We start from the raw sequence: 21743 nt of genomic DNA, 5'->3' as shown, positions 1-21743 counted from the left end.
GGTCACTTCAGGTCACACAAGACAAGACAGCTGTTTGGAAGAAGAGAGAACATGACAGAAGTGGGATTTGATGATTGTTGTTTTTCCTTCAAATCTCTGTCTCTCTCGGGGGAAAAAGTAATTCTGATGATTGAAATAGAGTTAGTGGAAGTAATATTACATTTTCTATTTGGTTTATGGCCCTGGAATTGTAGTGTCAATTTCTCTGTGTTAAATAGTTTCAAACATTTGAGAGAAAATGTTGGAAAATTCATGACTCTGGTTGGTTAAACTGAAAACACAGTGAACTGAAAGTGGAGCCTGGCACAAGTCACCAGGCTGGTTTCCTGATCCTGAACTGGACTGAACCAAGTCAGCTCTGGTTGTAACCAGATCAACCGGTGAGGTGGCGTTTGGATCAGGTGAGGTCTAAAAGGTAACAATGAGGAAGAGTCCGGTTTCTACCTGCCATTTCATTTGTCATCTTTTTCTGCAGCAGCTGTGTGATACAGTGGTTCATTGTGTTTCCAACTGTGATTCTCACATGGAGCTTCAGCTGTTGCAGTGCAGGTGGGACATTGACAGACATCACTGAGGGCCGTATGTGGCCCCCAGAGCTTCAGAGTATGAAGCTCTCTCTCCATGTTCACATCTGTCTGGATGTTAGTGGAAGTTGATGGATGGTTCCCCCAAGTGTCCTGCAGCTCTCAGCAGTGAGGCCTCAGAGTCAAATCAGAGTGTGATGTTGAACCAGCCTTAGGCTTCAGGCTTCATCTGGGACCAGTTCTGGACACCAGTTATGAGGAAACACACTCACTGTCATCTGCTCCCACAAACGTATTCAATTTAACTTTCACCCATAAAAGTTATCAACTTCATTGAGTAGTTTCATGATCCATGGAACTCACAGATACAGGTTTAAGTCCAGTCACACAGAAGAACTCTGTTTTCCTCCCAGACACAACAGAACACAAACCCTCATGTGATCATATATTTGACACAGCCATGTTCATTTAAAGAAAAGTTGTATTTTGTTCTTTATTTGACCCATGTTTTCACTACTGAGCTGACACTGTAGTTGTAGAAGTTTAATGGATCAAAGTCCAACACACCTGATACACCTGTCATCAAATCCAGATTAAAAATGTCGAGCCTAGTTAAATGGAAAATAAGCCCTGATAAGAGGGAGAATCAACGTATCTCCATATTCAACTGTCTAAAACAATTGGGAAAATGTTCCTCATAAATAAACAAAAGACATTCTGAGTGTTTTTTGTTCCAAAACAGAAACATTCCAAACCAAAGCTAGTTTTCACCTAAACAGCTGTCGATCAACCAGCTCCAGGACTGGACTAGAACTGGACCTCTGGTCCTCTGGCACCAGCAGGCAGGTGACTTTGATGATCCTAGTTTTTATTAGCAACAATGAGACGTTTATAGCTTCAACTGTTTGATATCAACACGAGTGACGCTCGACGTTTGTTTGTTCAAAGTCAGTCATGAAGACACTTGTCACCATCTACGCTCCACTCTGGGAGCTACCCCACTCCTGACTCCACCGTCAGTCTCATGTCTTCTGCTGTTGGACAGAGTTTGACCTTGACTCTCCCGCTCTTCCCTTGACCTTCGACCCTCAGAAGGTGTGGGAGACGGCGCCCACCGCTGGAGGAACGTGCACACAAGCCATCAGATCGGAGATCAAACTTCCAGGAAAAGTAGAAACCTCACAAATGAGGCCATCTTTGTTGTGTTGCTGGAGCAACTGAAGTGTTTGGGCTGATAAATGATAGTTTCATTCCATCATATTTAATGCATCAAACAAAAGTGCTGTGATTGGTTCCCTGCAGTAGCTGAGAGCGTCAGTCATGAGTGGCTGGTGTTTGGATGCTGTACTTGTTAGGTCACATGGTCCAGACTCTTCATAGCCTTGCCTCAGCAGGGGAGCATGTCAGAGCAGGCCTTGTTAGTCAGTCGTGCTCCTGCTGAGCTCAGTCATCGTTTGACCTCGTCTGGCTGAGAAAACCTTTGTTGGCTATTTATAGACTCCATGGTGACTTTACCAAGTCAGCTGTAACCAGATGGACCAGTGAGGTGACGTTTGGATCAGATGAGTTTGAAAAGGAAAACACAGAGGTGGAGTCGGAATTCTGCCTGTGGCTTCATTGGTGACCACTTTTTATGGGACCTGTGAAACATGAGGTGTAGGGTTTGAACTTGACCTTTGACCCTCTCCCAACCTCTCCCTTCCTGCTTCCTTCACCTCAGTTTTTAATCCACCATAAAACACTGATACAGATGGTCTCTGAACGTCATGTGACTCTCAGAACAGTTGCTGAGTAAATCAAAGTGAATGCAGAAACCTCACAATAGTGCAGATCTTTGTCGTGTTTCTGGAGAGTAACATGTAGCTGCAGAGACCACTGACACCAAGTGTTTGGGCTGTTAAATGAATAGTTACATGAAATCATTTAAAAAAAACAAACATTTCACACCGCTCTCAAAATCCTTTGTTACAGAACCAGGGTGTTTGTTTCTTCTCAACCTTCGGACGACTCGAAGAGGAAAACTGGTTTGACTGGTTGCTCATAACTGAAAGTGAAAGTCATGGAACAATGGCGTTTTGACGCCCTATTTTTTTAGTGACGTGGCAAAAACTCTTTTATTTCTTTATTGTTATAATAGTAGAAATCCTTATTCATACAGCACAGACAGACAGTCAGTCACACAAGTGCTGTAGATCAAACGCAGCATTGAAATCCACATGAGGGGAGGGGACATGACACGCAACAGTCAAAACAGCAGCCAACACACATCAGAACAAGGCTAATACTCTGAGAAAGTGAGAAATGAATGTATGTGTCGATTAGTTCTGGACTATAACACTAGTTTCACCTTGCTAGTGATAAAACAGTGTTTACTGTTTATAGATTCCATTTTACCAAGTCAGCTGTAACCAGATGGACCGGTGAGGTGACGTTTGGATCAGATGAGTTTGAAAAGGAAAACACCGAGGTGGAGTTGGAATTCTGCCTGTGCTTTCATTGGTGACCACTTTTTAAGGGACCTGTGAAACATGAAGGTCACAGTGAGGAGACCAAGGTCACTCCTTAGATCCTCTCTGATGAGTGAGCGCCCCCTCTTGAAGGCCTGCAGTATGGAGGCCACAGACCCTCCTGAGCTTCAGGACATACAGGGTCCAACTGGTGGCTCATGTGTGGGGACCAGACCAGAGCCAGTTTGATGGAACTATGATCCAAGACTTGGACCAGCAGCTAGATGCTGATCCCCCCAGTGTCCTGCAGCTCTCATGAGTGACGCCTCAAAGTGAAACCAGAGTGTGATATTGAACCAGCGTCACGCGTCAGGCTTCATTTGAGTGGAGAGTCACAGAGAAACACACGCTTTAAACCTGCACCCACAAACATTTCTGTTCTGCTGAGTACACAGTATTGTGAACCACTTTAATGAGCTGTTTTATTGACAAAAATGTGATCATTTGAAGACACATGTCTAAAAAACTGCATGACAGGAAGTCAAACCCCCATTAGATAGATAATTCAATTCTATTTCATGGTATTCTGTCTGTATTCTGGTTACGTGCTTGTACAGTTGGTTTTGTCTTATTTCATACAGATCAAATCACCATATAAATCACTACTCTCGCCTTCTCCCCGGAGCTTTCACCACCGATCTTACACTGCCCTCTACTGGCAGAATCCTGTACGATACGGTCAATCCACTTCATGCCATAAACTACCATTAAACGTCATAAAATCCCAACATTTACCTTGAACCACCAAACAAAGAGATGGAATGAACTGGAACATTTTCGTTTTTTCAACTGTGCGGTAGATGAAAGGACGGTTTAGCTAATCGGGTGTACTTCCTCCAGCGGCTGCGTCACATAGAGTCGTATTTTGTTGATATAAATGTCACCCGAGTAGTAAAAACGTAGCTTATACTTTTTGTTTTCGAATTAATGTTATTTATCTTACTCTCTATTTAATGATGAAATCCCCGTGGTGCGCGTTTTATTGACGTCATCAACATGCAGCGGCCCGGACTCAGGTTGGATTGAATTACAAAAGTCCTCTTTTTTATGATTCATACGTTGTGCATTTGGCTTTCAAAATTTTATTTTAAGTGAATTTTTGTGTCATTTAATAATGAAAAAAACATTCCGTCCCCAAGCTGCCTGTGTGACGTCATCAGCAGGCGGAAGCACAGACACGTTCATAGCACAATGACGTTTATTTAAAAATCACCCGGACACTTGAAGTTAAAGGCATTTATTCGTTTGAACATGCAAATTAACTCTGTACAAAAACACAATCACCTCGGTACAAACAGCCCCCCCTTCCCTCCCTTCCCTCGCCGGTGTGACATCACTGAAATCTCGAGTTAAGCTGGACGACAGACTGTTGTGACTCGGCATTCGCTGCTGTCGGAATGTTTCTCGGTAAAGTGTCAGAGTTGCCATGATGTCCCGAGTTTCCCACATTGTTATAGTCACACACACACATTCTGGATAAATGAATTGTTTGAGTATTGAGCTCAACGTTCATTTCGTTTCTCTTTTCACGTCCGTTTCAGTTCATCTTGCGGATGGACGTGGCCTCAGTAGTCTTTGGCTGGCGTGAGCGGCGCCGTGTTTGGCAGTAGCAAGGGTTTCGTCGTCATCTGCGGCTTCATCGAGGCTGTCCTGCGGACGGCGGGCGCTCGCTGGCTCGCCGGCCCTTCGCTGTAGCTGTGCTGCCGCGTCAGGCAGGTGCTGGCAGTCAGCAGGCGCTTGTTGGGTCCGTTGCTGCTGCTGTTTGTGTTCATCCTGGCCAGGAAGCTGGCGCCGCCCTGGTGGAAGCTGTGATGACGCGGCACCCCTCTGCCGCCCATCTTGATGAGCGGGTGGCGCTGGGAGTGATGTCGAGACAGGGCTCTCTCGGGGATCTGCTGGAGTGGAGTTGAGGTAGATGGAGGAGCGTTTTGAGGCGCCGCTGAAGTGCTGTAGTACAATTCTGGGACCTGCTGCTGGTTGTAGTGATGCGTGCGCGTGTTGCAGTGGGGGCCGGGCAGCGAGGGCCCGGGGATGAGGGACGAGGAGGAGCTGGAGGTCAGCACTTTGATGCCCCCGGTTCCGGACGCGCTGACCTCGTGGATGTGCTTGAGCAGCTCATCCAGCGCAGAAACGTCCACCACCGACTGGGACACGCCGCTTCCTCCTGTGTTGCCGTGGTGATGGGGGAACGGGAACACCTGCTGGGTCATGGAGTTTCCAAGAACCGCCATGAAGCTGGGCACTGGCTTGCTGTCCTGCTGCCTCAGGACCTTTAGAGGGCGCTCCGGAGTGGAGTCCGGCGTCGGCAGACCAGACAGCTCGCCGTCTGTCTGAGAGAGCGACTGGAAAGCAGGTGAAGAACAGGTCAGAACACAGCGCAGACATCAACACGTGAGCCCCTCAAAGACCCTTCCCTACCTGCGATAGACTGAGGGTGGGGTCGCCGAGGTGTCGCGGCGACGGCACATGGGACTCCGCCACCCCACCAGGTACAAAGGAACTGTACATCTGCTGCGTCGACAGTTTCACCTCCTGCGCGTGAGAGGAAGAGGATTAAAACCCTGGAGGCGAACCTCAAAGCCAAGCTACCTTTGAGTGTCCGTCCAGGAGCCCGCTGAGCTTCGCCAGCGACCGCAGCGACAGGGACGTCTCCGGGTCTTTTCCCAGTCCCCGCGCCCTCTGGTGGCCTGAGCCGCGGTTACAGTAACAGGACACCATGAAAGCCGAGAGCACGGCGCCGAAGAGAAACGCCGCAAAGACGCACGCCAGGAGCAACGTGTAGTGGACGTGGGCCCCTGATTCCTGCTGCCCCTCCAGGGGGCCTCCCACTCCTGTAAAATAGCTCAGTTAGAACATGTACAACACTGAAGGCTCGGGGCCAAACCTGGCTGCGGAGTCATTTTAGAATGGCCTGAAGAGGTTTACATTGTTGCACTGTAAAAATCATAAGCTCAGAATTCAGTCCGAATGATTATATGAGTTAAGTAGTAGTGGTGGTTTGCCAACCAGGTTTTTATGTAAATACACTTTTGCCTTCACGAACGAGCAATTTATTTTCATTTTTTATTTTTCAACTATTTTTCATCAAGCAGCATTGATGGTGTTACTGCAGAATGTTGATTGAAGCCATAGGCTACTTCAAAATGTGGCCACATTGTTGAATTTCAAATCCAGCTTCATGTTGGCTGTAATGACTGTAAGCCACTGAAATAGGTGAAAACTAAACCAAGAAATATTCATGTTCCTGTGAGCTTTTTGAGTCAAGTGGAGCTGAAACCTTTAAGAAAAGGTAGTTTTTTTTTATCATTGAGGCAGCAACATCGCTGACAACTGTTTGCATAATAGTTGGTTCGGCCTGCAATTATTTGTGAGAACAACAGCATTTTGACAGTCAAGAAAATGCTTAAAACTCATGGAAAACACAAATGTTTTGAGGGTTAAAATCACCTGTGTCGTGTTCATATCATGCCATTCAACAGGCTGTTATTAAGAAAGTCAGACTCACAAACATCATTAACCTGTGAAATGAGCAACTAACCTGTTGAAAGTGGGTCAATGTTTGGAGTGTGTGAAGAGGCAGAGACTGTGGTGAAGGACACATTTTGTATTTTGACCTCACAGAGAAGCTTTAACTCCTCCCACCATGTCCACTATTCTCACTTCCACAATAGCCCACTGATTCTCCTCTCTATCGCCACCTACAGTCCTCCTCAGCACCTTCATCACAATCACTGTGGAGTGATATCTCTGCCATCCAGTTTGGAATATGAAAATAAAAAGGAATTTCAGAAAGAAAACCACAGAAAAACCTCTTTGATACCTTGTCATCAAGGTTTGAATACAAAAATAAGAGTTGAGTGGTTTGAAAAGCAAGTGAGAAGAAATAACTCCATTCATGAGTTTTATCGGTTACAAAATGCATTTACGAATTTAAAACTTTTTTCAGATTCAAACCTTTTTTTTAACAGATACAAATGTTTTTTTATGACTCAAAACTGACGGCACAGAAATGGTGCTGGGGCCATGTCCTTGCTCCGTGTGCAAAGCCGAATCGAGACTGACAGAACCCGGAGCTGTGGTTTAAGGTGTGATGTTTACAGGCAACACGGTTATTGTGATGCTTTTAAAAAACATGTGGATTAGTCATGTGGAAGTCAGAGAATAAGTCAGACACAACACACTGCTCCAATGTACATGCAAGTTTAGGTGCAGCTTGCCATAAATCACGATAAAAAGACATAAATGATGCCACGGTGTATGATTCCACCAACGCTATTGAACGCAACGTCACTAGCAGCTCGGCACTGGCATGGTGTCTGGGGGGCATTTTTGTTTCGTATTGAAACCTTGATGACAGGTTATCAAAACTCTTTTTTATATTGATTTTTTTTCCGAATTCAAAATTCAATGGCAGAGATATCCCTCCATAAGTCGCCATCACTTTAGTGGGTGTCAGGATTTACCGTAAGCGGAGTCCGCAGGAGATTCCTGGTTGCGTGCAGTTGCCATGATTTCCGCTTTACAGGGAGAGAGAAAAACATTCTTGGTTATTATCCTCACTGAAGAACACAGCTGTGCACTGTGGCAGCGCCTAGTTGAAAAACAAGCACAGCAAGTCCAATGAAGTAAAGGTTTTACTCACCATTGCAAGTGTCAGCGCCATGAAAGGAGTCGCCGTCAACCTGCTGTTCAAAGTCTGACCTGCAGAGGGAGACATGATATCACATAAGTGGGTTGACAGCCAGGCCGGCGGTCAAACGCTCAACCGTGAACATAGATTTATCACATGGTTTGTCATCAGGAACAAGCTGTCAGAGAATCTAAACAAGGCTGGATCTGACTGTGAAGCAGAGAAGGATTCAAAGTGAGAGGAGGACTAAATGGATGACAGGTTGAGGTGGGGGGAGTTGGCATGGACCATGATGTTTGCAGACCGTATGGTGAGATGGACTCAGAAGAGGGAAGGTGGAGGGCAGAAGGATGACAGAGGACGTGTGAATGAGACGGCGGCAGACGATTATTGGACAGTCGTGGTCACTGCCATGATGTGGGGTTTAGAGACTCGGGAGTCAGAGTTAGAAGAGTCAGAGATGAGGATGCTGAGGTTGAGAAAGAAGGACCTGAGAAGAAGTTAGGGAGGACAGATGGTGGAGCGGAAGGAGGAGCAGTGCTTACTTGAGTGCCATGTTGTTGGAGCTGGCACAGCTGCCTGTTTTAGGCAGCCAGATGCAGTATGGGTCCCGAGAGGTGAGACACAACCTAGACGAAGCATTTCTGAGTGTTAACTTTACTACATTGTTCTTGTTGTGCTGAGTAAGTCTGGTCAGTTCTTGTTCAGTTGAGTTTGTGTTCTGCACCACTGGTGTGTGTTGGATACTGAACCCTTGCCTGCGACAGTATTGAGCACAGCGGCTCAGCGGCACTCGGATAACGCAGCTGCTGAAGGCCACAAACAAAGCGTGATGTTCCTTGTCCAACTCCAGGGCCAGAACTCTGCGGTCCTCCTGCCCCCAGATGTCACATCTAGAACACAAGCAGAAGTCAGTGAGGAGGCCAACTGAGGCGGAGTGTTCTGGTCCAGTAACGCCGGGTCTTACTTGGCAGGGTTGTACACGTGGATCTCCTCCAGGAGGTCCGAGGTGGAGCCGCTTGGCAGCGTGCGGAAGAGAACTTTCAGCACTCGTCCATCGTTGGAGCCCAGAAACATGACGGTGTGGTTCTTAAACGGCCCCGCCGAGACATCCACTGCAATCCGGGTCAGAGTGGACCTGGAGGAGACCCCGTGTGGTGAGCAGAGGACTGTGCCTTCATGTCAGTGTATGTGTCAGACCTGCTGGTGGTTCTGGTGAAACATGGCTGCTCATTGACCGATGGAACCGCTTCATCCATTAGAGGGTGGGACTTTATAAAGGCCAACATCTCATCAGGAAATCGGACCGATGACTCATAATCGGCGGCGGCGCCGTCTCCCGCGCAGATCCCAGGTCTAGCATTTGAAAAGGTTAAACAATACTTCACTGAAAAGAAAACAACTTCTTTGGGTTGGAATTTTCACCTGGGTTCTGGGACCTGCTCCTCCGGTACTGGGGTCCAGGTGGCCTCAGCGCTACGCTGCTCCTTGAACTTCCGGTTGAAGACTTCCTGAATGTCATCCATGTAGAACGCACAGACAGCAGAACCGGGAATGCTGCAAACAGAGCCCACGGTTACTGAGGTTTCCAGCTGAGTTCGCTGGCCTCAGAAGCCTGACACCGAGGTAAGAACTTCATGGAGGATCAGTTCAGGAAACAAGTCACAAACAGAGGTGGATTTGAAATACAGTTCAGCAGATAAAAATCTTTTTTTTCCAAGTAGATTTTTTTCAGATTGTATTTTTTACAAATAATAATTAATAATAATAATTAAGAATATTTTCTTTAATAATAATTTATTTTAAATAAACCAAAATAGAAATAACTCATGTTTTTGTGATGTTGACATTGTTTTTTTATGAAGTAGTTAGAGCTTACGTACAGCACTTGCTGTATTTGCATTTTTAAAACTATCCCGATTTAATAATTTCAGCCTTCATCTTCTGCCATCATGTAATGCCTTTATTATTCCATGTTTTGAGGCTTCACAGCCCTTGGCAGTCACAGCGTAGCACAGACCTGGGCCAAGTGCGGCCTGGGGGCCATCTGTGGCCGGATGCCTGTATTTTTGTGGCCCGTTTGACATCAGGCTAAAACTATTACTGATATGTGGTAATTTTTCTGCTTTTTTGTTCTTTCTCTTTTAGTCACCACCACCACGCAGTAAATTCTTGTTCTTAAGACTAAAATGTTCTTCTTTTCATTGGCCATTTCAGGGTTTTCTTGTTCCTCAAAATACATTGAAGGAACATTCAAAATACATTCTGAAATAAATTGTCTTTTTATATTGAACGTCTGGTCTATGGTTATGGTGATTTATTTTCAAATTAAATGCATATTAATTGAAATATTTCAGTAGGTTTCACGGCATATTTACACGTCTTAATATCCTAACTTGCATTCAATCTTTTTAGGTTCATTTTGTCCTTCTTACTTAAGTGTATAGTTTGGATATTTTGCTCTCATGTATTGTAGTCATCGCTGTCCTTCTTTTTCTTCTTTCTAATGTGGCCCTTTAGGAAACTGAATTGCCCACCTCCGGCGTAGCGTGTGGCCCCTGGGGAAGTTCACAGCCCACCCCAGTGTAAGGTGAAGTTTTCGTGTGTAGCTTCCTGTCATGGGATGTGATCAATATTAATGGGATTAAAGATTGAGGGACAGGTCCAAGGATGGACCATAAGCCGGGAAGTGCTGAGAGCAGGTCTGCAGCGGCAGAACTGTCACCTTGTCACATGACAATCGGCTTTGGCTGCGACGAGTGTCACGTGTCCCAAAAAGGGATGTGAGATGAGCTGTGAACTATTCTGACTGGCGGCTGTCGGGGTTCTGGTCTTATTCCTGGGATCCAGGAGAGGGGTAATGCCTTCCTGATGAGGTAGCGCCCCCTGGACGGCTGAAGCCAGTACTGCACCTGTTGGCCTGAGTGGTGAAAACGCCGACCACCGCCGGACGCTGGTTCAGCTGCAGCACACTGGTGACTGACTGCAGAACGTCGAAGTAGAAGAAGGACTCTCCAGCAATGGAGCAGTTCAATCGTGCCTGAGGAGGAAGCATACTTGATTCTGAGGGCCACAACAAAAGCAAATTGCTTTCTGTTTTCCAGACAGTAGAAGTGAACACGAGGAATGAATATACTGAGGCTGATATTAGCAGAGGCTAAACAGAGGTGAGAGAATTCCCCCAGAGAGAAACAAGGTCTGACAGGACGGTACAGAAGAAGTGAAGCGTTATCTTAAATTAACCGGGTGGAGGTGAAGGAAGGCTCTAGCTCAGCTCATTTAAATGCAAAAAGAGTTTACCTTGAGGAAGGACGTCCAGTACCTCTCCAACACTCTCGGGGAGCCACCGTTATCGTTCTTACAAACACGGGCCACTCGAGAAAACACCACCTGCAGGAGGAGACGCAGCTGTTGGAGCCACTCTGGTGCTGCACTGCAAACTTCTCTAGTATTCACTAAGATGTAGACAGGTAAATGACATTTTTAAATCAGAAATACTTTATCTCTAAACCAGTTTTCAGTTGCATACTCTCAAACACAGGTCCTTCCATTACATATGTAAAATTACTGTGAAAAGAATTATCTCACGAGTGTATTTTAGTATTTTATGAAGTTTATTTAGTAAGTATTTTATTTCCAGCCCTTGCTCTGTAGTCAGAGACGGGTTTCAAGCAGTTTCATTCATAATTTAGTATTTATTAACAGAGTTCATAAAACCATAAACACTGAGATATTCAAAAAGAATGAACCGATATCATGACGCATGGCTTCAAACGTCATGGAATGAGTCAGCGACCATTTCAAAGAGGAGCTTTCTACGTTTTAAATGGCTGCCACTACTGTGTTTGTGTTGTTCCTCTGGCAGCTGTTCACTTATCCTCCGTGAAAGTCGTTCTGTGCTCTGGAGAACATGAAAACAAACTCTGTAGTCATGGTGAATCATTAATCCCACCTCTCCTGGGAACACTCTACGGCGGTTTCAGGAGAGTGGGTGTCTGTCTTGAGGGGACCCCATGGAGGTAAACAAACCAAGCTAACTGTGAGTCTGCAATCCCTCAGTCCATCACCAGGCGTGAGCTAAGAAGACATTTGAAACCACCCAGACTTCACCCTGTTCAGGTTACCAACAACGACGAGGAAGCAGATGGTACCTTGTGATTCAATAGAGAAGATGAAACCTTCACTCCATGTTTCATAGTTAGTGACTTTCCACCTGAGCATTGTCTCCATCTGTGTAGCAGGGAACCAGAGTCACATAAACCTTTGGAGTCAAATTGCAATGTGCATGGACAACTTCTTGCGGCTCCTAAATGGAGTACGTGGTACACATTGCCTCGAGTTATTGTGTAGTTTAGGTCTGAAAATAAACGTTTGCCGTCTACATTGAGCGTGTTTTCGATTGGTTGCTCTAGTGATGGGCTGATGAGGCTTCATGAAACAGTGTCCATATTTTTAGAACCCACGAGATGGCGATCTTGTTTTAAAAATGATGCCAGGTTTCATGGAAACGGTTGTACAAATCCAATGATTTTCTAACAGAGAGTGCCATCTAGTGGGCTCTGAAAATAAGAACGCTGTTTCATGAAGCCTCGTCAGTCCATCACTATTGCTCTGTTAAACATGTTACTGAACGTATCTGTGATGGCTTCAATAGACGTAAAGAAAAGGCTGGGTGCAGCTGTCATTGTTAGCAAGCATGAAACAAGGCTTGTGGTTGGCTGGTGTTTTAGGTCCGCTGTGAAGGGGGAGGGTAAAAGTGATGTTCATCACTGTCGTAGCTGGGTGAATGGATATTATTGATTTTACAACGTTAATATCTGGAATGTTCACCTCTTACACTGACTGGATGGGTGGCGTCACATGACCAAACACGCTTTACTTTACCGACATGGGCGGAATTACGCTGTGGCAACACGAACATTTTCGGTTTATCGCCCAGCGCTAGATTCACGTGATGTCATTTTGACTTCACAGAGCACCAGATGGTTCAAAATTTTTTCAAATGAAAAAGTGACCCTGTAATGGAGTGCTCTGAAGGGGGCCCCAACGCCATGCTCTCTTGGAGGAGCTTGGCATCTCGATCGTCCTTTACTTAACAGACAAATAAAAGAGCATCTTGCTGTTCCACCGCTTTACATTGACTAACAACCTATGTGTTTGGAAGGAATTGTGCAAGTGCATTGATGTTGTGCTGCATCGAACACAGGACATAAAAGCTTCCATTACTTTACCTTATAAATATATTGCATCATGAAATCAGTTCATTCTTTTTGAATCATCCTGAACATCAATAAACTGTCACAGACAGATTATTTCTGGACTACAAAACTAATGTATGACTTGTAAAATTAACCTTGAAGCATGGACAGTTATTTCATTACTAACAAGCAGATTTCTGTGTTTACATGCTACATTTTCACAGTGTTTTGCAAGCTAACTCAGTGTGGGCTGCTGAACACAATGTTGCACTGTCGTTCTCTTGTACCTTCCCCAAGGCTGTGTATTCCACCGCAATCTCACGCAGAAAGAAGTAGACGTAGTTCCCATAGTCAACAGCATGCAGGAAGTGCGGTTCTATTCCAAGATGGAAACGAAAGATCAACGACCACAAACAAGAAGACGAATCAGAGACCCCATTCATGGCTGCAGTCATGGGACTCACCGCGAAGCCACTTGGAGTCATACTTGACCGTCCGGAGCACCGGCCTGTCCTCCCCCAGGCTTCTGTAGATGACTGCGTCGCTGGCGAGGAAGTCGCTGAGCGTTGCAGAGTAGAAGTCTCCTCCTGGAACAGAAACGCTGGTGAGAACCTTGAGGTGGTCCAGGACAGGTCCGAGCGCGACACTCACCGGCGAACAGAGCCACATTGGACTGGACTGACTCGAACGGGCAGCGAGCCTGACCCAGGAGGTCGTCCCCCACCTGCTCCAGACTCGACATCTGGGGGGCAACAAATCAGAGTTCTTAGACTGGCAAAAACATCATTTTAATAATAAGGACACAGTATTTAAATTTAACATTGTTTCCAAGCTTTTTCTGCAGACCCCCTATGATCATTGGACCTTTATTGAACCGGGTTAAAGCCTTGTTGAGATTAAAATCTCTTTCACTCAGGTGAACTGGTTAAGATGGCAGCAGCATCATGGTTCAAAGTTACAACATGAAATGAATAAAATAATCATTTGCACAACATACAGATCACAATCTCTCAGCTACAGCAGCCGATGGCGCTGCTCTCTCTCCAGCGCTAAAGACACTTTAAAATCCTTCAGGATTCCATTGCAAAATCGAGCGCACTGCCAAACTAAATGCCCATTTTCAGTGCTCATTCCTGACTCTGGACACTATCAACATCAGTGCGTTGCTGCAGTGTAGAGTTTACAGACAAAGAAGCCGTTTACCCCAAGACAAAACCACCATTATCTCGTGGTTGTTTACTCAGCGACCACATTGTTGCTGCCCGAGCTCAACAACTTTTGAAAATGCAGTCCTGAGAGGAAACGTTTAGCAACAATGCTCAGAGTAGATTCATTATTTTCTCTGCGAGTCCTATTTTCTGGACCCGGGGCTTCCAGGCATTTCACCAACAACTTGTGACGCCTGAGATATATATATATATATATATATATATATATATGTGTATATATATATATCTTCATTACGGAATTGCCATTACTACTGTAGTTAGCACAACAACACCTGTGACATCCCAAAGTCATAATTTTCTTTCAGATTTAGAGATAAAATTCCATCCAGGACTTTTGCATTATATACTGACGAGCTCCAAGTTGCATTCAGACGCATAGGCGTTTCGACGGACTAAAAGAGAAATTCGGATGCTTTCTTCAGGAAGTGACTGCTAGTGAAAGACACAGCTGTTTTAGGGGCTTTAAAACGCAATTGACACGTAAATTGTAGAACGAAAGGAATGAAAGGCGCACCATCCCATTCACCGCACCTCTGTCTTTCATTCACGTGACGCGAGGCCCACGGTGTCAGGATGTTGAAAACCTAATGCGTCAACATGGAGCGATGAAGGCTGCCTTCGCCGTCAGTATCGGACGCTAAAGTCCACTTTGCCATTGTTAATATATTTGTAAAGAAAATACACTGTGGCTCTGAATCATTTGCATCACAAGCGCATGTCTTTTAAAAATATTTCAGTTTCAGTCGGTACCTTGTAGTTTCGACAGGCAGGGTTGAACGCGTTGGTACCGCAAGCGAAAAGTGTCTCATCATCGCGTGGAACAAGGACCTTGATGAAGTTGTAGCATTCATCCTGAGAAAAACACAACCAAGTTGGTGTCAAGTATTTTTAAAACAGCTCGATAGCTAAAGAGGAAAAAACCCTTACGCTGTTCTTCCCGCGAACCGTGCACTTGCCCACATCCTCGGACCGCCATGTCAACATCTGGAGACATAAACATCAGACTTCAAGGAGAGTCAACTTAGCTACGACTTACTGATCAGAATTGAACCAACAACCCTTTGACTGCATCAGATATTGAAAGAAAACGCACCAGGTGAGGAGCCAGGTCATCGGCAGCCGTCGTCAGATTCATCGCAAACACTCGATCCCTGACAACAGAGTCACAGTCAACACAGCAGCCTCACACTTGACTGACACACTTGACTCACCTGGCGGCAATGTAGAGAACTCTGTTGACTCGAATCATCGTCTGGAAGTTCAGCCCAAGCCTTTGTGTGTCGTTGTCATGGAGTAAACCCTGGAACCCCGGGTACTTATACGTGTCTGTGTCATCGGAAACAAACAGCCGTGAGTTGCTTCATGAAGGCGACGGAAGAAAAGGCTCAACAGGAAGTGGCGCACTCACACTCCAGGCCGACGACTCGGGCCGGCTCCTGGTCATTAGGGAAGGCCGTGGTCGCCCAACACACCTGCAGCAGCATCAACAGCAGCGGGTGCCACAGTGACCGCCAATTATGACAAGCCATGATGCAGAGGCCTGAAGGGTCAGTAGGTCATCGCCATGACATCCATGAGGACTTGGAGAAACTGCCAGACTCCCGCTGAGGAGATGATAATCGACCTGTCATTGGTAACCAGGCAACCGTCCCAGTCTGGCGGGCAACATGAAGACGCGCTGACAGTCGTCAAGTTGCTGTCGACAGACCAGACAGGAAACGTGTCAAAGTGGCGAGCTAATGATGAGCAACATGTGTCGGTCCTTCCTCGTGTGTCTGTGCTTGACTGCCATGTGAGTCCGCGCCTGTTCTTTTTGCTTTGTTTGTGTATAAAACAGAGGCTTTTTTTAGTTTGTTTGTGCGTCTATTTGTGTCTCTGGTGCATGTGTGTGCTTCTCAGCGTTTGAAAGATGGCTCACTGGGATTCTCTGGTCGCCATGGCAACAAGAGAAAAGGGGAGGAGCTGAAAATGGAGGGAGGATGAGACAGCAAATCTGATTAACAGAGATTTCAAAACGTGCACACACACACACACACACACACACACACACACACACACACACACTGATGCAGTCTGGCTGAACCCCCTATCCGTCCTCAAGATCACATAACAGGCCAGACGGCACCACTGGTCGACCTAAACTGCCACAGGTCGAGCAGCTGCCTCTGAGCTTCGCATGAAGCTTGAAGTTAGCGCATGAATTCAACCTGTCCAGCTGCAGGCATGTATTAAGAGTCTCATCAATCCTGGCCCTGAGAGAGGCCGACAACGGTGGCATCTTGAAAACGTTTCACCAATATTCCTGAACCTTCCTGAGCCCAGACTGTGTGACGTCATCGCAGGTGACTTGAAGAAAGACCCAGCAGTGCACAGGCCCGGGAAAGATGGCGTGAACCAAGGGTGAGGGAAGCAATCATCACCGGCGAGGAGAAGCCGCCTCTCGCAGAGGAGCAGGGGGGGTGATACCATCTTTCAATTGCTCACATTTGAGGGTTCTCCCAAGACAAATTAACGCTCCGTCCAAGTAATCGCATGCAAATTATTAATTCATTCCGACTCATCCTCGCTGGTTAGAATTGTTTCAGGTGCTGCACTTTAGCATCACGCCAGCTGACTAGGGACGTGAAAAGGTGGAGGCTATTTAGCGTCAGTATTGGGGGGGTGAGGAACTCGTTTAATATTCAAACTCAAGGCCTGGGGGCCACATCCGGCCCGTCAAGTCACTTCATGTGCCTGCCACGGGCCCGAAACTGTCACCAACTCTGGAGCAATGCATAAATATGCAGCATGAAATGATGGTATATCGTCTACAAAGGTGCTTCTGTGCTTACAACGCTAAATAAGTGTGAATCTAGTTCTAAGCGAATCAAAGTCAGAATCAGAACCGAGCCTTCGTGAGGTCACTGGAGGTGGATCCTGTCAGTGCACCATTAGAATGCAGGTCACAAAGCTCTTCAGCTTCAGTATCAGAGGAGGATTGGCGACATGACAGCTGGATGTTCAGATGGAGCCAGTGAGCAGGGAAGCTTGTTCTTCTAGAAAAAGTGAAAAGCGTCATAAGAAATAGGTGAAGCCAGTTTAAAGAATGAGGGACGGGTGGCAACCATCTGCGTTTGGCTGCTTAGCAGGATGATTTTGCCCTGAAAGGTTGACTCAAATAGGTTTGGAAACCGACTGCAAACGCCCAGGGTTTTCCAACGTAAACAAGGCATGATAGCAAGCTATCAAAACAGCAGAGAAGCTATCAAACACATGGCTGAGGAGGCGTCAGTACTCGACCCAGTCAGTCCCACTGTGACCCAAACACATGACATGTTCTGTCCTGCTGACCCTTCTGAAGAGAGTTTTACATTCCATTTCCATTAGCGTTCAGTGTTCATCCGTTCAGACACTTCATCCTCTCACAATAGTCTGAGTCGTTGCTTCCAAAAGGACGTGGTTGGAATCAAGTCCTTGGTTCACATGAAGCTGCTCTTCTTCCTCAAAAAATATTGACAAATCCCTCATTATTATACAAACCGAACTCCAATAGGTTAGTAAAGCGCCCGTTCCATTCCAAAGTATTTGAGGTCACCAACGTGACTTTTCACTGTATTAAAACAATAATTGATGTTAGTGTCCAATGGCTCACATCAATGTTGGTTGTTTTGTTATTAGCAGTGGCTAGTGTGATACTGCAGTCTGCGCTAGCTGCATTTTGTTTGCTACAATGAAATCTGGTTGTTTCATTACAAGTAACATCCGACTTACGACCTGCTCGACTTAAGTCCACCCGTACTTACGACCACGGCCAGTTTTTTTATTCAATGTCTGGCACCGCAGCACGTAGCACCCCGGCATCGCGGACAACAGTTGTGGCAGCACAGTATACCAGCATCTCACTTTTAAGTCGGGTGGCCAAGTCGGCTGTTACTTGTATTAGCTTTAGTTATGCCCTGACCACCCTGAGTATACAGTTCAAAACGGCTGCCCTGAATGTAAACAGGAAGAATTTGAATGAATGAAATATGCCAACAGAAACAAATACATTTACAAATATACTCAGGCAAGAGTAGATTTTGTGGCCATCACTATCTTGTTTTCTGATTTGGGTAAGTGGAACGTCCAGATCTTGGCTGTCGTCCACAGCTCCGACCTCCGAGGTACTGGAACACAGCATTAGCATGCTAACGTGACCTGCTTTCTTCAATTTAAGATGCAGACTGCAGCAAATATGAACACAAGCCTCCGGAAGCTTTGAAAGTAAACAGAAATGTGTGATATTTATTAAGCTTTTAGTAGCACTAACTTGTTTTTCCTTCATTGCTTTCATTATTTGCAGCTCTTTTTTGTGTTGATAAAATGTCTAGCACTGTGACAACCCTAGATCTTTAACTTGCAGTTTGTCTGACAGCGAATGACACCCCCCCCACCCCTTGAATAGCACGGATGCTAATGTTACCAGACTGTTCTACATTAGTGACTATTTACTAATGATCCACGGCTGCTCAGTAATGATTCCACGGGGAGCGCTAGGTTATTGGTTCAGGAGATTGATGGACTGGGAAATTGGACCTTGGAAGCGTGGAGACATTTCGAGCAGTTGATTCCGGTGACCCAAGGGCGGCTACAGTGTTTCAAGGCTCAGCTTTTTCCTTCATGATGTTCCAGGAGGGACACGTCATTTACGGCTCCTGCTCCTGCTATTCCCAGATTAATCAAACGGTTTCCTCACCTGTGAGCACCAGCCTCCAAGACACACACACACACCCACTGAGGAAGACTTTGGGAGAACATCCCGTCAGCATCCTCCAGCATCATCATCTTTGGATGCGTTGGTGCTCAGGGGCCAGTCGGCGGATTGATGGGTTTCTCACTGTTGGGTTCCAGTCTCAATAAACACGCTCCTGTCCAGGTGGCGCTGTGCACACGTGTTCTAGTGACTCAGCACCAATTAACCGAGAGCCAGTATCACCATGGAGACCTGGAGGAAGGCTGAGTTTTGACTCCCCGCGCTCCCTGAATCCTCACCGCTGTGTGTGTGCGTCCCTCATTAGTTTAATGGCCTTTAATCGCTAAAGCTACTTACAAGGCCACGTGCACACTCGTGTGCACACTCGTGTGGAGCCGCCGAGCCGTTAATTAGCTTAACTGGAGCAGGAAGCTCCGCGCCCGCCCCCCATTCCCCACGGGCTTTTCTCCTTTTTGGTTTCACCAAAAAATTGGAATCCGTCCGTGACCTTCAAATGTCCTAGTCTGAGACACCTGATTCACACATGATCGCAACAGCACAAAGCATGGACGTTGACTGAGTGGACAAAAACATATCTGTATGTTTTCTAATAAGAATTCAAGGAGAAATTGGAAACACCATATAACACATTTATCAGGAAAAAAGAAATGCTTGTTATTGGTGTACGACTCCTCCATCCATCACTTGAACAGCCCAGCATGGTTAACCGTTCCTGGGGGTCTTCATCAGCCAATATAGCTGTGATCCAGGGAGATGTTTCCCATCCAAGGTAAACACTTCATCAGGGTCACTGAACCCCTAAAATTCATGGGTCAAACACAAGGCCAGGGAGCCAAACGTGGACCATCAAGTCATCTAATGTGGCCAGTAGTTGGTTTAAATATATCTAAAAAAAATTCAGTACTACTCATCAGGTTAATCCATCAGCTGGTGCCAAGTATACATTTTGAAATCGACCTGTTTAAACTCTGGTTCTCTGTTAAAGACTCTTCAATAAATCTATACACTGTTCAGGAGTTGGGATGGGCTTCAAATTTTGGTCCAAAGGGACAGTGACATGTGGCTGCAACTAGTCACCCCATGGGCTTTCACACTGTGTCACGGCTCAGAAGTCTGAGATGTGAACAGAAGCAAACCAGACTTGGGCCCTGGAAGGAGGATCTGGAGGAGTGAGTTTCGACTGAGGCATCTCAAATTAAAGATGGAGGAAATGGTCTGTTGCGATGAAGTGCATTTTCAAATCTGAATTTGAAAACAACTTGACCAAAGACTATTTTCAGCTGGGAATTGTTTTCTTGATTCGCTTGAGTCACGTCTTCCTTGTTGTTGTCGCTGTCAAGCAACAGAGTGTACTGCCCCCGGTTGGCCAAAGTGAGTGCTGAAACAATGGGACAGCTCTAAAGGTGTGAAGAGATGGACTTGGCCCTCTTGCTAAACAGTTCCATCTCAAAGTAGTTTGAGGCAAATGGTTGCATGGTGCACAGGTGAAGTGCCTTGCTACAGGACACGACCAGATCGAAGACCGTCTGAGTCCCGAAAATAAGGCCAATCCAGTTCCTATCATGGAGATCCTAAACTTGCTCTGAGAAGAAGCAAATATCATGTTGAAAGTCAGCTGCAAAAATGACGTATTGTTTATGTTATTCGAGGTACGAAACACAAGCCAGACTGGAGAACATCTCCACGATCCATAATGTTGACGTACGTAACACAATAACGGCAACAAGAGCAGTGATTGTGTGTCTGTGGCGAGCGATGTGTTTGCCATGTCTCAGTATATCTCATCATCGGAGCGTAAACAATTCATCATTGTCTCTTATCATCTGACCTCTTAGACTCTTAGCTTCCTGAGAGCAGAATCAAATCACACTCATATCACTCAAGGTATGAAGAGCGGATCGATACCAAGGTCCTACAACACTCTCCATTAACAATGGTGTCGATCATCTTCAACCAAATCTCCACGCAGGCCAGTCCGGGTGACCCTCCAGAACCCGTTGACCCTCCACAGGCTGAAGTGAGAGGATCAGTGGATCAGTGTCGGGGTCCGAATCTGCTTCTCAGATTTATTTATTTACTTGCAATGAAACTATTTTTCCCCATTTACAGGCCAATCTGGCCACATATTCAGCTTTCACGTCCGATGATACGTCACCTGTTAAAACATCTCTTCATATGGCACCTGCTGGTTTATTTGTGGGTCATTATTGCATCCAGTTTATTAATATACACCGTGATTGAGATGGTTATCAGTGCTGAAATGATTTTTAAAAATATCATAAATATCACACATCTTTACAGCCTGCCACGTGGATTAGATGGAAGACTGCGGTTAAATCCAAAATAAAGAAACTATGCAGGTGGTTTTTAGCGAGTCAAATGGATGATGACTTAATAAAACGCGGCTATTGAGAAATAAATTGAACCCAAACGAGAGAGGCAAGATGGCTGACAGTCAGGCAGGCAATTAACCCTTCCAGCAGATTTTCGGACAAAAGACGTTCGGACGCACCGATACTTTTTGACAGCCTTCACATATTTGACAAGCCGTGATCACACAGACGTCCACGCGCGCGCGCGCACACACTCACACCGAGAGGAGAGGGGGAGATAAACAGACTCACCTCCACGCGTCCTCATGCAGCCGCGGAGACGTTCCACGGCGCCATTGAGCCTTATTCCAACATCGAACTGGGAGAATAAACAGACATTGATCACCGTACAGACGCGATGATTGACGTCAGCCAGGACCGTGTGACAGGCCGCGAGACGGAGCGTCCTTGCGGGATGCGGCCGACACAATGAGTCGGTGGTCCGGAGCAGCAGGCCACGCCCTGCTCATTTGAATAATCAGCTTAGCGGCAAATACGAAGCCTTGATCCGCGGTGGTCGCCACGCCCCTTTTCACTCAAGCCCTCTTAGC

At 46.1% G+C, this 21743-nt stretch overlaps 1 protein-coding gene across 2 annotated transcripts; it reads right to left on the bottom strand.

Moving 5' to 3' along the window:
• Nucleotides 1–4304: 4304 nt before the first annotated feature.
• Nucleotides 4305–21743, bottom strand: LOC128757685 (semaphorin-6D-like). Of its 2 annotated transcripts, none has more exons than XM_053863165.1 (21): nucleotides 21445–21743; nucleotides 15497–15784; nucleotides 15300–15414; nucleotides 15182–15239; nucleotides 15016–15072; nucleotides 14839–14940; nucleotides 13511–13601; nucleotides 13324–13446; nucleotides 13147–13235; nucleotides 10962–11051; nucleotides 10574–10701; nucleotides 9087–9218; nucleotides 8862–9017; nucleotides 8629–8799; nucleotides 8420–8554; nucleotides 8207–8290; nucleotides 7674–7732; nucleotides 7495–7548; nucleotides 5621–5862; nucleotides 5450–5563; nucleotides 4305–5373 (listed from the first exon to the last, which is right to left on the bottom strand). In XM_053863165.1, exons 2-21 carry the CDS (start codon nucleotides 15615–15617, stop codon nucleotides 4597–4599), a joined length of 2898 nt encoding a protein of 965 aa, XP_053719140.1. In that variant the 5' UTR covers nucleotides 15618–15784; nucleotides 21445–21743; the 3' UTR covers nucleotides 4305–4596. The 2 variants fall into 2 exon arrangements, with proteins under 2 accessions (XP_053719140.1, XP_053719141.1); XM_053863166.1 differs by having other exon boundaries at nucleotides 15497–15692.

The sequence above is a fragment of the Synchiropus splendidus genome, chromosome 4, assembly GCF_027744825.2.
Source record: "Synchiropus splendidus isolate RoL2022-P1 chromosome 4, RoL_Sspl_1.0, whole genome shotgun sequence".
NCBI classification, from domain to species: domain Eukaryota; kingdom Metazoa; phylum Chordata; class Actinopteri; order Syngnathiformes; family Callionymidae; genus Synchiropus; species Synchiropus splendidus.
This window is presented reverse-complemented; position numbering and strand designations above follow the sequence as displayed.